The 16556-nt window shown below is 35.4% G+C and overlaps 1 protein-coding gene across 1 annotated transcript; it reads right to left on the bottom strand.

Annotated features, from left to right (window-relative positions):
- Positions 1 to 1129: 1129 nt before the first annotated feature.
- LOC113259349 (protein LEG1 homolog) lies at positions 1130 to 16556 on the bottom strand. The gene is made up of 6 exons (XM_026504667.3): positions 16256 to 16556; positions 12677 to 12763; positions 11729 to 11913; positions 10762 to 10862; positions 3807 to 4045; positions 1130 to 1167 (listed from the first exon to the last, which is right to left on the bottom strand). Exons 1-6 carry the CDS (start codon positions 16554 to 16556, stop codon positions 1130 to 1132), a joined length of 951 nt encoding a protein of 316 aa, XP_026360452.3.

The raw sequence follows: 16556 nt of genomic DNA, 5'->3' as shown, positions 1-16556 counted from the left end.
TCTATTCCCCCAAATTTCATAAAACTAATTTAGATAGAAAAATATCCAAAATTCAAATCAGGTTTGATGACCTTTATTAATTTATCAGCATCTGTCAGTTATTCAACTAAATCTACATTAAACAGTAAACATTTTAATTATTGATACTTATTCACTTATCATTAATTAAGCAATTAATGGCAATATATTAATTCAAACTTTAAAATACAGGGATAGACAATGACAGAATCATGCAAACATGCAAGGACTAATTTTTGAGAATACTGTTCTTTGAGAAATTATCATTGTGGATTTTTATTTTATACAGATTTCCAGGAGCATTTAATTAAAAGAGTGAAGGATGAATTCCAAAATCTCTAGAAACAGTTTCCTTGCAACTGTTGACTTCATTAAAGCTTTCCATAAAATTAAAGATAGTGTTCCTAGAAAAATAGTAAAGATATGTAAGAGCTTTAGGTAAAATTTTAATTTTGATCCCAAATGTTGAAATTATCTAAAATAAAATTCAATATAATTAGTATGAAATTAGCATGTTTTCATATACATTCTTTAATAAAACAATATTTTGCTCTTTATTTTATTTTTTTTAAAGATTTTATTTATTTATTTAACACAGAGAGACAGCCAGTGAGAGAAGGAACACAAACAGGGGGAATGGGAGAGGAAGAAGCAGGCTCCTAGCGGAGGGTCCTGATGTGGGGCTCGATCCCAGAGCACCAGGATCACGCCCTGAGCCGAAGGCAGACGCTTAACGACTGCGCCACCCAGGCTCCCCAATATTTTGCTCTTTAAAATCATGTCTTTTAAATTTTGCCTTCCTATTTAAACTTATGCATAAGTAACTAAAGAAAATAATGGATACAGCGGTGATTGACGCAATGAAAGCCCATAAAAAATGAAGTGCCATTTTTCTCATATCAGACTCTTGAAAATTAGAAAGTTTGCTAATATTCATTTTTGGTGTCTATGCAGAAATATGAGCTTTACTATATAATTTGTGTTGTTTTGTTTTTATTCTGGTTTTGACAAGAATGTAATCCATAGCACACTGTTTAATTGCCATTTAGCAATACCTGATCCATGAATTCATTCCTAGTAATATAATCTGCCACTATTCCAACAAATTAAGCTAATGAAAGTACACAGTGAACTCCACTTTTGCACTACCTAAAACCAAAAAGACTATCAATCCATTCAATGGAATGTTATATATTATTTAGGGAATAATGTGTGTCAATATTTGCTGACTTGCTAATATCTCAAGTATATACGGCTACTGAAAAATTTATAGCACAGAGCATGCCATATATATAATCTTTTTTATGCAAATAACACAGGTTTTAATCAAATTATTTCTTTATTTTATATTAATTCATTAGTTCATATAAATTTTTTTTTGTAGGAATAGGCCTAAAACTTAAAAAAAAAAAATACCAGGCAAGGAATTAAGATATGGAAGTTAAAAGATGATGGAGAGAGGGTAAATTTTACATGCATTTAATAACTCTGCAGTGTTTTAATTTTTAACAACAGGCATATTTTGAACATATTGTTAAAATAAGTATAAGTGAAATTATAGCCAAAACATGAAATATTATTAAGAAATGAAGAAAAAGGGTTTAGGAATGGTATGAATTTTCAGTAGGACAAATGCATCAGAATGGATTGATAAGTTAATGAGCAAAAAAAGAAATATACAGAAGTCATGAGCCTGGAGCTACTGCCCTTTTTCTATTTGATTCTCTTTTAGGAAAAGCATGCTTGTTTCCCATTGTTTTTTTTCATGTGCAGCTGTTTTCATTAATATTCCTGGACTCTTGGCTCACCCAATTCCTCTCCGTGGGGGTCCCTAATTGGTGGCTGACAAGTGGTTGGAGCTTCCATGTCAAAAGTCTCCAGAGTCAGGAATCACTCATTTCCCTCTATTATCCCACACCAGCAGCGAGGCAGAGCACCCGTTCCAGCGGTCTGTTCTGCAGACTAAACTTACCCCGCGTGGCTTTTCCCAAGTCTGGTTGTGGTAAATAAATATTTTTTTTAAATATGGAGACTCGAAGTCTTAAAAATATCAGGGCACAATGGCTAAAAAATAAGGAAATGCGGTCCAGTTTCCAGGGTAAAGCGAAAGCTGAAGTTTTCTGATGTCAAAAACGTAGCCGAATGTTATACTAAAAAGTTTTTCAATATATGTTTCCTGACTATAAATCAGACATGCTCAATTGTAGAACTATCTTTACTAATTGTATCCTATTTTTCCTATACTTGAGTTAATTAAAAATATCTGCCAAGGCTTGAAGCAGTGTTTCTGAATTCTGAGTCTCAGTGAGTGCATGCAATTAGTGGAGGGAGATAGGAAACAAGGTAGCCACTTTACCTGCATTCCAACTTGTCTTTTTTCCTTTTTATTGCAGCCTACAGAGTCAATTCAAAACTCCTTAACAAACCCAAAGCTAATTTTAGTAAAACTGGAATTTACAAAAATCTAGAAATCTGTGGTGTACAATCTTTAAAATGTAGTTAATTGTAATCATCCATTCAGGACCTCACTCTACATATCAGGCCAGTAGAGTTTGCTCATATCATCTGAGCCTAGATTGTTTACTCTATATCTGACGATGTGGCAAAGATGACTGTCAATCGATACATTTTATGATTCTCCTAACAGTGGGGCTCAGGCAAGGATTAACTTTCCCGAGTCCCTCCTGTGCACCATCTAGTTGGGCTGTATGACTACTCTTAACAAGGTATGTGAGACACAGTTAAGTTTGTCACTTGTAGTTTAGGCTTTTCGAAGAGGGGCCCCCTTAAGCTAATTCCTTTGAATTACCTCATAGGGAGGATACAGTAGTGAAGCTGTGAAGGAGGATGGAGACAAAGATGGAAAGATCCTAGGTCTCTGATTTACCATGGAAGAAAGCCTCTTACCGGTTGAGTTAATATCCTACATCATGTGAGCCACGTATAGAATCCTTTGAGTTTTGCCATTACAATTTGAAGGTTTGTTTATTAAAACAGTGAGAGTTACCCTATTTTACATTTAAAGTTTAACATTAAAATATAATGCATTCACTTTTACTTTGACTCATATCTTATTTCTGAATTCTAATTCAGGAAATATGAATTTAACAAACATGCATACGCACACACACAATTTTTTTTCCTCAGTAGAACAAGGATAAATGGTATCTTGGAATAGAACGGCATAGTAATTTTCAAATTTACCATTATGTAATTTCTTCTATGTTTTCCACTATTAGTAAACCTAGGGTTTTGAAATTTTGAACAAATAGAGCTCCTTCAAACCCAGAATTTGGGGGCGGTCAAATTTTTTTTCTTATGTATATAATCACAGATGATGAGGATGAGGAAATTTCATAAAACACAATTTATTTCATGGTTCTGTTAGTCATGGCAAGTGTCATTATTTGTTTAGTATATTTTTCATTTAAAAACAAAATAAAACAGCAAAATCTGTCCAAGAAAGAAATAGAGATTTCCATTGTCTCCTTGTCGAATTAACATGTGGTGATTTTGATCTGGTTTGTGCAAGGGTCCCAGAGGGAGCGGGCACGCTAAATAAGGAAGGGCCTGTAATATGTGCTCATTAAATGAAGCCAATCATAAACCCACAAAGATTATTGCTAAAACTTTGAAACAGATATCTTAGGAAGTCAGCATTTTCTTCTTTAGACAGTCTGTTGTAATGATTTATGATTCTAATGGTATTTCATTTCATTATGTATGAAATCAACACAACATATAGAATTCACAAAAAAAAAAAAAAAAAAGGTCTCCGTGTCTCTTACCTGTATACTTATGCACTTTGTGGAGAAGATTTAGAGCAAACAGGACTGTGTTCTGAAAGCCACTAAAATCACTGATGAAGGGGACTTTATCTCCACTAACAAGCATGCGTCTTGGAAGCTCCTTCTGGAACTCATATGTTCTAATTAAGGTTGTAGGAAAGCGTGGTGGAGCTAAATAATCCACAAATAAAGCCCAGCTTCTTGCAAAATCAGCTTCTTGTTTAGAATAATATTTTAATCTAATGGACAAGTGGGGAAAAGTATGCATTTTGAATTAGTTTACTCAGAATTTTGCCAACTCAATTTTCAAAACAGATAATTTGTTCAAAATGACATTACTCTACTTTTTAGAATATAGATTATAGAAACTTGGTGTTGATTTTGGCACCTGGATTTGAAAATTTGAAGAGATGTTATTAGAATTTTAAATTTGGAAATTACCATCTCAGAACATATGTGTTTTTAATCACATTTTTCCCTTTTCATAAAGCATTTACATTACTTACATAAACTCTGAAATGTGACCAAGTCTCATTATTTTACAGTGTAAATGTGGGGCACCTGGGTGGCTCAGTCAGTTGAGCCTCCAACTCTTGATTTCAGCTCAGGTCATGGTCTCAGGGTCGTGGGATCAAGCCCTGCATCAGACTCCACACTCAGCGGGCAGTCTCCTTGGGATTCTCCTTTTCCCTCTCTCTCTGCCCTTCCCCCCCTTCTCTCTTAAATCAATCAATCAATCAATCAATCAATGTAAAGATAAAAGTCAAAGCAAAATTTCTGCTGAATTTAGATATCTTTTAAAGAACAAATAATTTTCATTTCAGGCAATCACTAAAAAAGAAGTAATAGAATTTTTCTTGCTTTTTAAGTAGATTGGTTTTTTTTTCTTTTTTTTCTTTTTAAAGATTTTTTTATTTATGTGACAGAGAGACAGCCAGCGAGAGAGGGAACACAAGCAGGGGTAGCAGGAGAGGAAGAAGCAGGCTCCCAGCGGAGGAGCCTGATGTGGGACTCGATCCCGGAACGCCGGAATCACGCCCTGAGCCGAAGGCAGACGCTTAACGACTGCCCTACCCAGGCGCCCCTGGTTTTTTTTTCTGGTGATATATACTAGAAAGCTAACTTTTCTTTCTTTTTTTCAGGTGTACAATGTATTTGTGTATATTGTGAAATGATCCCCACAGGTCTAGTTAACATTTGTTATCAAACATGGTTACAAAATTTTTTTCTTGTGATGAGGTTATATTCACTCTTCTAGCAGCTTTCAAATATGTAGCACAGTATTATTAACTATAATGACTATGCTATACATTACAGCCCCATGAACTATGCATAACTGGAAATTAATACATTTTGACCCCCTTTGCCCATTTCACCCAGTACCTCTCTCTCTCTCACTATATGCATAGATGATAGATAGATAGATAGATATAGATAGATAGATATAGCATATATATATGCCATTATAATGTATGATACCATTATAATATAAATGATGATATTACATATTTTTTATCCATTCATGCATTGATGGATACTTAGATTGTTTCCATGTTCTAGCTATTGTGAATAATACCACAGCAAACAACTATATTTTTTCAGATTCGTGTTTTCATTTTCTTCAGAAAAATACCTAGTTATGGAATTGCTGGATCATATGGTAGTTCTATTTTTAATTTTTTGAGGAATCTCTACACTGTTTTCCATGGTAGTTACAACAATTTATGTTCCTGCTTTCTCTTCTTATTGAGAAAGAAATTTTAATTTTAAATTTTTAGTGAAAAATTTATATATATATATATATATATATATATATGTATGTATGTATTCCATATCACCTGTTCCAGCAATCTTCTGACCAGGTAAGCAACTTGCTATTTTGAACCATGCTTGCTCCTTCTGAACAATTTTACATGCTATTTCTTTCTCATCTTGCCCTATGTCCTTCAAGGCTTATTATGGAAGTTATATGGTTTGTTACATTCCCCTTGGATTTACTCTAAGTAATACATACATCAGGGTCTAGGTATTTTGGATTCAGAAAGTAACTGGAACATATCCTCTGGTTAACATCTGTGAAAGAAACGTACCTGTATACACATGGTTCATATAGAGCTATGGGAGTATAGAGGATGAAATAACTAACATGTCTTTGATTATAGAAAGAATGGTTGGCTCTCCATGCTCTTATCAAATCATAGCCAACTCTCAAATTTAAGAGGGAGAAAACATGAATACATAAGGATATTCAGTAAGGGTCACATAATTTTAATAGCAGCACAACTAGACATAGACAATGTGTAGATTGTAGGAGAGCCACTAGCACATAAATGCAGGCGTAAGTTTTCAGTTCTCTCCAATATTTGCCGAGGTGGAATTGCTGAGTCCTATAATAGCACGCAGTTAACATTTGGAGGGATTGTTAGACTCTTTTCCAAAGTGGATGCACCATTTTCCATACCCACAAGCATGAGAGTTCCAAATACTCTACACACTCTCCAGCACTTGTTACCGTTTGTCTTTTAGATTTTAGCCATTCTAGTGCTTGTAAAGTGGTATCTTATGGTTTTGATTTTTCTTTCCCTAATGGCTAATGATTTTTAGCATCTCTTTGTGTACTTATTGGCCATTTGTATATCTTCTTTGGAGAAATACCTCCTCAAATCAATTTTCCATTTTTTTTAAATGGGTTATTTGTCTTTTTAAATTGAATTGTGAAAGCTTTAAAATATATTTCAGATGCAAAACTTTTAGAGATATATGATTTGCAAATATTTTTTCCCATTCTGCGTACTGTCTTTCACTTTCTTGATGGTATCATTTGCAGCAACAAAACTATTTAGCTTTCATGAGATACACTTATCAATTTTTTTTCTTTTGTCCCATGTGCTTTTGGTGTCTCATCTTAGAAGAAAATGCCTAACCCAAAGGCCAAAGGCTTTACTCTGAGTTCTATAGTTTTAGGTCTATATGTGTAGGTCTATAAGGCATTTTGAGTTAATTTTGTTGTTTTAGGAGACAAACTTCATTCATTGCATGTGAATTGCCAGTTCCCCCAGCACCATTTGTTGAAAAAACTATACTTTACCCATCAAGTTGTCTTACACCCTTGTTGAAAATCAGCTTTTGTTTCTGGACCCCAATTCTATTCTATTGATCCATATATCTATCATGTATCAACACTCTGTCTTGATTACTGTACTTTTGTAGTAAGAGACTAACAGAGATTGCATTGAATACGTAAGTAAATTTAGGGAGTGTTGCCATTTAAACAATATTAAGTCTTCCAATCCATGAACACAAGAAGATTTCCCTTTAAACAGTTCTTTCACTTCTTTCAAAAATATCTTCTATTTTTCAGTGTATCCAAGTTTTACAGTTCTTTTGCTAACCTTATTCCTATATATTTTATTTTTCTTGATACTATTGTAAATGTATCTGTTTTCTTAGTTTCATTTTAGGATGTTTTTACTACTATTACATAGAAATAAAATTAATTTTTGTATGTTGTATCCTTGTATTTTGTACCTTGTATCCTGCGAGGTTGAAGAACTCATATATTAGTTATAATATTTTATTGGATTTCTTAGAGAGAAAGTATTATTTCTTCTCTTTCTATCTAGATTATTTTCATGTCTTTTTACTGCCTAATTTCCCTGCTCAAACCTCCAGTTCGACTGAAGTCCCTGCAATCTTGAGTAGATGTGGTAAGAATGGGCAACTTTGTTTTGTTTTTCAGTTTAAGGGGAAAGCATTCAGTCTTTCACCATATGATGTTAACTGCAGGTTTTTCTAAATGCCCTTTAACAAGATGAGAAACTTTTCGTCTATTCCTAGGGTTTGTTTTAATGTTTTTATCATAGAAGAGTTATCAAATGCTTTATCTATGTCTACTGTGATGATTTTGTGATTTTTGTCCCTTCTTCTATTAAAATGGTGTATTATATTGATTATCAGATACTAAACCAACTTTTTATTCTTAGAATAAGTCCCATGTGGCCATGGTTTATGATTCTTTTATATGTGGCTGGATTCTGTTTACTGGCATTACATTGAGGATTTTTGTGTCTATATTCGCAAGAAATGCTGGAACGTAATTTTTGTGTAGTATCTTTGGTTTTGCTATCAGAGTAATATTGTCAATTTGCTATCTGGTCTTATGTCTTATGTCTTTGTCCTCTTTTTCTTCATTACTGCTTTCTTTTGTGCTAAATGGATATTTTCTAATATAAATGTTTATTCCCAGTGCTTTTTTTCTATCACCTCTCTCTAATCTATCTACATAGCTCTTCCTCTTCGCTGATGAGATTACAATTACTATCAATCTTAAAACAATGTAGTTCATGTTAATAGTAACTTATTCTAACCATTTACATAAATTGTGCTGCAATATAGTTCCATTCCCACTCTCCTGCAGGTCTATGAAACTCTGTTCATCTTTCTTCATCTTTTTTTTTCTTTTTGTTCCTCACAGTGGGTAATCTCAATTTACCTATATTCAAGTTAATGGATTCTTTCTCCTGTCAGCTTAAGTCTGCTTTTGTATCCCTCAAGTGAATTATTCATTTTTGCTATTGTAATTTTCAACTGCAGAATTTCTATTTTTTCCATGAATTCTATCTCTTTATTCATAATCTCTACTTAGTAAAACATTGTTGCCAATTCATACTTTCCTTAAATTCTTTAGACACAGTTTCTTTTATTTTTTAAGCATGCTCTTAATAAGTGATTCAAAAATTTTGTCCATCATCTGAACTCAGAGGAACAATTCCTAATGACTGATTATCTCTGTGTAAGCGTGTGTATGTGGTGGTGGTGGGGGGTGCATGCACGCACTACTTTCCCCATTCTTTGCACATCTCTCTCTCTCTCTCTTTAACATTAGACAGTTCAGGCACTATAAAGTGGAAACTCTAAAATTCAGATTTCTATGCTCACCAGGGTTTGTTGTTGCTTGGTTTTCTTGTCATTACTTGTTTATTGATTTGCCTGGACAAATTCTGTTACTTATTCTGTGTTCTCTGTAGTGAGTCATCACTGAAGGCCCTGCTCAGAAGCTTAATGGTCAGCTAATGATTAAAGATTTTCTTAAATTCCTTGAGCCAGTAAGTCTTCCACCCTTTGCCAAGGAGCTCTGTGTATGTGTTGGGGTATACCTTCAATGCTAAGGTACAACTCTGCCTAAGGCTTTACTTCCTATTTGTTCAGGGCCTCAAGGTATCCAGAGGTGAGACATTGGGGTCCTCTCAGCTCTTGCCTGGGTATGCCCTCAGTTCTATTCATGTTTGTGGGTCCTAGAAAAAGACAAATTCTCTGTAGACATAGTAACAAGTAGCCACCAAACTATTTTTAGACTGACTTCAGTCTATCAACAAAAACTTGGTTCAGTGACCAGGTTTTTGCAAGCATCCAATAAGTCACATGCCCTCATTTCTGAAAGTCAGCCAATCAGGAATGGACTCCCTGCATAAATATGCCTCTAATGCCAGTTGACAACTGTCTTACCTGAGTAGCCCTCTTGTACTGATGACTCAACCCACTTATATGCCTAAAAATCTACCAGTCTCTGAACTCTGCATCTCCTAATAACCCATCTCAAGGTTAGAAGAGGGGTCTGCTCCGTGATACTGTGCATGACAATGTAACTTTCCCTTCCTAGAACTGCAATAAATTCAGCTTTGTTGTTTTATTTCACATATCGACGACTGATCTCATCATCCTTTGAGAGTTGCTAGGAAAATGCTATTTTCCAGAGGAATTTAGTTTTTGTGTCATTGGGAAAGTCTACAAAAATTAATATTTTATAAACTACTTTCTATAAATTATAATGACTTGATCTCAATTCCAACTGATGTTGACAGCTCCTGTTTCCTTCGTTGGTTGATGATCTCACCTCTCCTTGGCAGTGATTAGAATCAAGCAGCTAAGTCACAGCAAAAAGATATTATGATGGCTACGATCCTAATTCATCTCACAGACATGTCAAGAGGATGAACTCTTCTGTTGACCAATGTAAAAATCAGCCTTTGAAGCACTGTTAAGAAATAAAATATACAAAGCAATATAAGTTTCCTGACTCTGTGATTTGTTTATCTTCATGGGATTTGTGGTCAGTGGGAAAGATAACAGTACTTGGTCAACAAGAAGACCTCAAACATGAGTGCCTGTATTTTTATGTGTACTTTAAACCAGTCACCCATTCTTTAGTTCCTTCTACAGATGTCTCACCCTGGGTTGCAGATACTGCCCCCAATACAGTGTCATTCACTTCCATACCAAGTCATGCTGTCTTATTCAATCTCATTGTTATAAAATGGGCAGAGTTCGGACATTTTAGCTATCTGGCATGGTAACCAAGATGTTTCTTGGATACTCCCCTCCAAATATGTGTTAACCGAGCTATTTTTTTCCCATCAAAGTGATGCAGAGATCCTATAATTATTTGCCATCACATCCTTTTTGTTTATAGACACCAGTTTGTGTTAAAACGGCCTTAAAAAAATCTTCTTGTACTTCTGAATTTGTTTTGTTTTATTGTTCCTTTGTGGTACAGAGGTACTGTTCTTCATGCTTTTCCCTGCTGCTTATAACATGGTTTTGAGCTTTATCCAGTAAAACATTTTCCTGTCAGTTTTCTCTTTATCATAGTATGTCCTCATGTTTGACATATTGGTGAATAGGTAAATTGAAAAAGACTTCAGTGAAAAAGATAGTGTAAGTTGGAAAGATTGTTACCATATTAAAACAAAATTATTTTATTTTATTTTTAGAGAGAGAGAGTGTGTGAGCAGGCGGGGAGAGGCAGAGGGAGACAGAAAGAGAATCTCAAGCAGGCTCAACGTGGGGCCCAACATGGGGCTTGATCATGACCTGAGCAGAAATCAAGAGTCAGATGCTTAACCAACTGAGCCGCCCCAGGTGACCCCAAACAAAACAACTTTAAATCCATTCTTACCTATTTTGAAAATTTTTACGAGCAACATCCAAAGATGAGACATGTGCAGCCCATAAGGATTCCAACAGGTCATCAAAGCTGCTAGAATGTGACTTTACGAGCTGTCAAAGACAAAAATGTTACTGATGTTTAGGCAATTTTAGTGATTTCTCTTCTTGACAATCAATTCTCTTTACAAATATAATTTTTCAACATACTAAATGAGGGGAGAATTTTTTTTCTAGTTAAGGTGTAAAAGATTCAATACTAAACACTCCCGAAAGAGCTTAATATCAAGCATTTTAATTACCACTCATACTGAATCCACATGAAAGGAATAAACCATGTGTTTTTAGAAATGTCAGGATTTTACACTGTTCGGAACCAGACCTTTAGTATTTTATGCATTTGGTTTTCTCTTGCCATGCAATGAACTTTCCACTAATCATATGCAATTTAATGAACAAGTTCTCTAAAGGGAAACCCAATCTTTAGTCATGTATTCTTTCACCCCTGACACATTACTTTGGACATCATATTAGATTCTGACTGTCAAATGCTAATTCAGTCAACTCATATGTGATTTGTTTTTCAAGACAGTTGAAATAAGCTGATCAGATTCACTACAATTTTATTTCTGTACCAGTTACTGTTCAGTTGACCTGAAATTATGATGAGCTAGGATACCTCATGCACTGTTAAGTCATAATTTCTCTGGGCTCACGTGTGTGTATATCATTTATTTGGTATGAGAATAGTAGATAGCATGGCCTCGGTACAGTGTTGGTAATGAGGATGCTAATGAGCTATGATGTCATGCAGCAATCCACTCATACTAATACTGTTGTCACCACAATATTTTCATATTAGCAACTTTGTTCCTTAGGAACAATTGCTCAATGTATAAAAAAAATCTACATTAAGTGCTACTCAAAAATTATCTGTCTACCCTTGAAGAGTATTAATTAAAACACTAAAAAAAAAAAACCTGGTAAAATTCATTCCACTTTTTCATTGCTTCTGGAAATGATGAATGGCAGTGAGAAACATTGTAACAAAAATTCATCTGATCCTTGGATGGTGGCAGAAAGGTGACATTGTCTGGTGATATCCCCATTATGCCAGAATCAACCGCAGCAAGGAAGGGCATTGCAGAGAGATAATAATTAAGGTCTGTATAAACAAAAAGTTATTAATATGGTTAACACACAAAAGAGGTTGTCTTCAAAGTAAAGGAATCTATCATAAAAGTAAGCCTAAATATCTAGAAATGTGGTAAAACTCAAGTGGTAATTTTGAGAACTTCGGAAATTTTATCAGAAATTTCCCTTAGTGTTATATGCAACTTGAATATGCTTCTCTTAAAAACCCTACTCTCATAAAGCAAAATCGATTCATCTTGTAGATTTATTATTTTAAATCACAGATAATAATTGCACTGGAATTTAAAAATGCTAATTAAATTCTAAGGCATAATAAGTGAAAAATTTAAAAATTATTAACACAACTAAGTAGAATTTAAGTAAAAACTTGAAACAAGAAAACTAGTAGCAGAATTCTATACTTTTCTAAGTTTTTAGTTTAAATCTGAAAATCTGATGTAGCTTATTCTAATATTTAATCTAGATATTTCTCTTGTTAACAAAGTTTTATCTGATAAATTCTTATTTCTGTCTTATATATTTAAATCAAGTTTTGAGGTTACCAATTTTCCCTAAGTGATATTTTTAATAATTGGATAAACTAATCAATAAATTTAAAAAATATCTAACTCAAGCCTCATTTTCAAAAAATCCAGATTTGGGTCAAACAGGTGTTTTTTGTAAAAGCAATGATTCCGGTTTTGGTTTTTGTTTCTCTAATTGGGATCCTAGGCTGAATTGATTTTTTGTGGAAAGGTCATCAATTGGAGGTTTGACTGTTACATTGAACTCACCAGCCCACCAACTGTCCACAGAGATACAGAGATGATCCCCAGACTTACGGCCACAGTCTGTACTTTGGGTGGGATCGGCTAATCTGCCTAAAAAAGAGGAAATCCAGAGTTGGGTTTACGAGGCCCCTTTCTAAGCTGTAGTTACAAAACATAACTAGATACAATATGTTTACAGGAGTAATGAATTTTGTCAGCTTCCCATCATTGTCTTTCCCTCACTTCATGACTTTCTGCTTCCCATCTCCCGTTCATATTTTTTCCTTTCCTTACCATCCCTACAATGCTCTATTCTCTCTCATAGTCCCTATTTTTTTAGCCTCCGTAGTCTCTGTGTCTTCTCTTTACTAACTACTCTTTATTTTCAATATTAAGGAGTGAATATTCATGGATAGTAAACAAGATCCAGGCTCTATTGACTTAAAATCAAATCCTTTTTCATTGCTTACCTACCTATTGTTTGACCCTGAGTAAATGACTTCTGTGCACCTTAATTTTCTCATGTAGGTACTGGAGAGACTTGCCATAATCACTTCAGAGAGGTTGGGGTTGTTAACTGAAGAAGGGCGCAAAAAGCTCAGAGAACACGTGCTTCCGTAAATATTAGACATTTTTCTATTTTCATCTCTTTTCTTTTTGTCATCCTCTCTCATCTCCTACTTCCAAAACATCTCTTTCTGTTTCTCTCACACTTGAGTATTTTATACTTTCTGCATTACTTCCTGCAGCTCCCTTCAGCAATCTCGGACTCTATGCCCATCGATCTCCCCGTTTCCACCACCTTCACATCGGCTTATTCCCTTTACTCCTGCTAACTTTCTCTTTTCTCTGGCTTCTCCCTCACCCTGTTTTGGTGCTCACGTGCCACTCCGGCCTCTGTCTTGCCCAGTCCTTGCTCACCTACTGGGTACCTCCCTTTCTTTTTTCCCAATGCCCTTTGCCGGCAACATTCACTTCTTCTTTCTCGTTCCTTCCCCTACATTCACTGTATCAGTTCTTTTCACCAGTTCTGTTTCCCATGAACCTCTTTTCTTTCCCTTTTACTTTCTCATTCTGGTTTCTAACTTGGCTCTTCTTGACCTGCTTACCCTTCGGTGGGCAAGAGGAAAGACTTGGGTATTTCTGCTAATGCATGGAAACGTCTCAAAATTGTTATTCCTCTTTTGAACTGGAATAATATCCAAATATGTGAAACATACCTCTCCTGATTCTTTTTTTTTTTCAAAGATTTTATTTATTTATTTGACAGACATAGAGACAGCCAGCGAGAGAGGGAACACAAGCAGGGGGAGTGGGAGAGGAAGAAGCAGGCTCATAGCGGAGGAGCCTGATGTGGGGCTCGATCCCATAACGCCAGGATCACGCCCTGAGCCGAAGGCAGATGCTTTAACCGCTGTGCCACCCAGGCGCCCCACCTCTCTTGATTCTTAAGCTTTGCCTCAGTTGGGAGTTGTTTGAAATCTGTTTCTAAGACTCTCTGTCTTTTTAAATCCATTCAGTCTCTGAGAACATTCGCCTATGACGCTAACCTAAGGATTTCCTTATGTTGCTAACTTCCTTGTCTTCTCCTCCAAATACTCGACTGTGCTCCGGTTCCATTTTGTCAAATTCCCACAGAACTCCATTATGAGTGACTCCGCATCACCTCCAACTGCACATGCCCGGGACTGAGCCCTTGATGCTGACAGTCAAGGAAGATTGCATCCTGAACCTCCTGTCCTTTGTCGGCGAGTTTCTCTATTGTTCGGACATCTTCAGCACTTTCCCTTTCTTTACAGCCAAGCTGTGCCTGCTTACTGCTATTTTATCTTCTGAAGAAATGTTTTTCTTGCCTTCCCATGGCAAGAAAGACATCATTCTCAATAACCTACACCGAAGTTGTTTTCTGTCATCCCCATTTTCCCAGAGCAAAATTAATGTTATATTTGTTACTATTCAAATCAAATTTTTTTGCTATGAATTTACCGTATTTTCTAATTATATTATTTCTGTAGCATACATTATGTATCTCCCGTGCTCCCAACACTTCTCTCTCTTTTTGTCTTTTTCTCTCACAAAAACCACACTAACTCCAAACTCTGTCCTTTAGTTCATTCTATTTCTTTCTTCATGGATTACTTTTTTTTTTTTAAGTCCATCAATGTTCTATCTTTTTTTCAATATTCCCTTCAAATCTTACTCTAGTCCCAGATTATCCCAGCTCACAACACTCACGTCATTCTAGCATCTAATGATTCAGCTCTTTCTTGTCTTATTGTTATATCATTTCTAACTCTCCTTTTTTTGTCTGTTTTTTCTTTCTTTTTCTTTTTTTATTTAAATTCAATTAGCCAATGTATAGTACATCATTAGTTTATGATATAATGCTCAATGATTCATCAGTTGCGTATAACACCCAGTACTCATCATATCACGTGTCCTCCTTAATGTTTCTTTACCATGTTGTAAGTGCTTCCAAGGAAAGCAATGACATCTACTATCAATTTCTTGTATACTTGCCACAGTCTTCCCTTTTTTCGTCTATTTTTCTCTTCAGTGTCACTGCCTATCCTGCCTCAGACTCCCAGTATTCTCTTCCCAATTCGAACATTATCCTAATTAAAATTTTGGCTAACCGATAAAAACGAACGAATACTGACATATGCAACTAGACAAATGAGTCTCAAAATAATCATGACAACTGGAATAAAACAGACTAAAAAAAGAGCACCCAGCTGTCTATATGGAAATCCTAGATAACGCTGTCGAATCTGCAGCGATAGAAAGCTGATCAGTGGTTACTGGTGAAGCTGGGGATTGAGGGGCACGAGAAGTTGGGGGGGGGGGCTGGGAGAGACTAGCATAGGGAAGTTCCTGAAGAGGAGAATACAAAGGGGAAAAGAAAATTTTTAGAATGATATATATGTCCATTATCTGTGGTGATGTGTTCAAGGCTACGGACATACATCAACCTTACCAAAAAATACATTTTTAAATGTGCTGTTTATTGTATATAAATAAAACTATATATATTTTAAAAACCTCTGCTAAGCAATCGAGAAGCACTTAAAGCGTTTAAGTGTTTTGTAAGCATTAGACGCTTATTACTGAACTAAACCATATTGTTTACGGGCCCAATAAAAACTTCCCCATCTGACTTTAAAGACACCTCTCTAACTGACCCCGATTGATCTTCTTAAATTTACCACCCACTACCCTTTCACATTCCAGTTCTTCTGCCAATGTGGTAGTCTTCTTCCAGTTCGACCTGCTATCATTGCCATCTTTGTAATCTGTATTCCAGCACTTATATTCTAGCAATGTCTCCCTCGAACTCTTGGGCCCTACTTTCTTCCCATGATATTCTCAGCCCATGGTTGTTCCTCTTTTTCCTGAGCTAATCTTGTATTTACAGTCCTTATCTCATCTTTGAGACTTAACGTACTGTTGGTGAAATACTTTTATGGGCTACTTTCATAATTTGTAATTCTATTTTGGTTTTCTCTAGTTATATTATGGAGTTCAACTCCATTATGATACTGCTTCCTAATTAATTCACTCTTAAATCAAAGGGTCATTGTAATGAAAACGAGACATCCTTACCTGTATGATATTGCCATCCGTGATGTACAGGCAGTCCCCATAAAATATTTTGTTCATTTTCCGGTGAAAATTTTGCAAAATACTTGGCTGTCTTGTTCAGTAGGATTTTATATGTCCCCAGTCTATCAGGGTAACTCCAGAAGTTAATGATGTACTTTCCATTTTCTATCTTGTAGTCCCTGAACTGACCAGGACTCTCTTTCCACAGAGGAGGATACACATCTGAGATATTGGATGTTTTTACTGAAGAAGCAAAAATACAACCAATTATTACACAGGCGCAGGAAAGATTGAAAGCCAT

This window comes from Ursus arctos, unplaced genomic scaffold (assembly GCF_023065955.2).
Source record: "Ursus arctos isolate Adak ecotype North America unplaced genomic scaffold, UrsArc2.0 scaffold_13, whole genome shotgun sequence".
Taxonomy (NCBI): Eukaryota; Metazoa; Chordata; class Mammalia; order Carnivora; family Ursidae; genus Ursus; species Ursus arctos.
Note: the sequence above shows the minus strand (reverse complement) of the source record. Positions and strands in the feature narration are given on the sequence as shown.

What these genes read in the sequence shown, in the direction of transcription:
- LOC113259349 (XM_026504667.3), bottom strand. Translation starts at nt 16,556, where the DNA reads ATGGCTTTCAATCTTTCCTGCGCCTGTGTAATAATTGGTTGTATTTTT. An exon ending in CGGATGGCAATATCATACAG is followed by an intron (nt 12,764 to 16,255) that starts GTAAGGATGTCT and finishes CCTCTTTTTTAG; the next exon opens with GCAGATTAGCCGATCCCACC. An exon ending in CGTAAAAATTTTCAAAATAG is followed by an intron (nt 4,046 to 10,761) that starts GTAAGAATGGAT and finishes CTTGTCCATTAG; the next exon opens with ATTAAAATATTATTCTAAAC.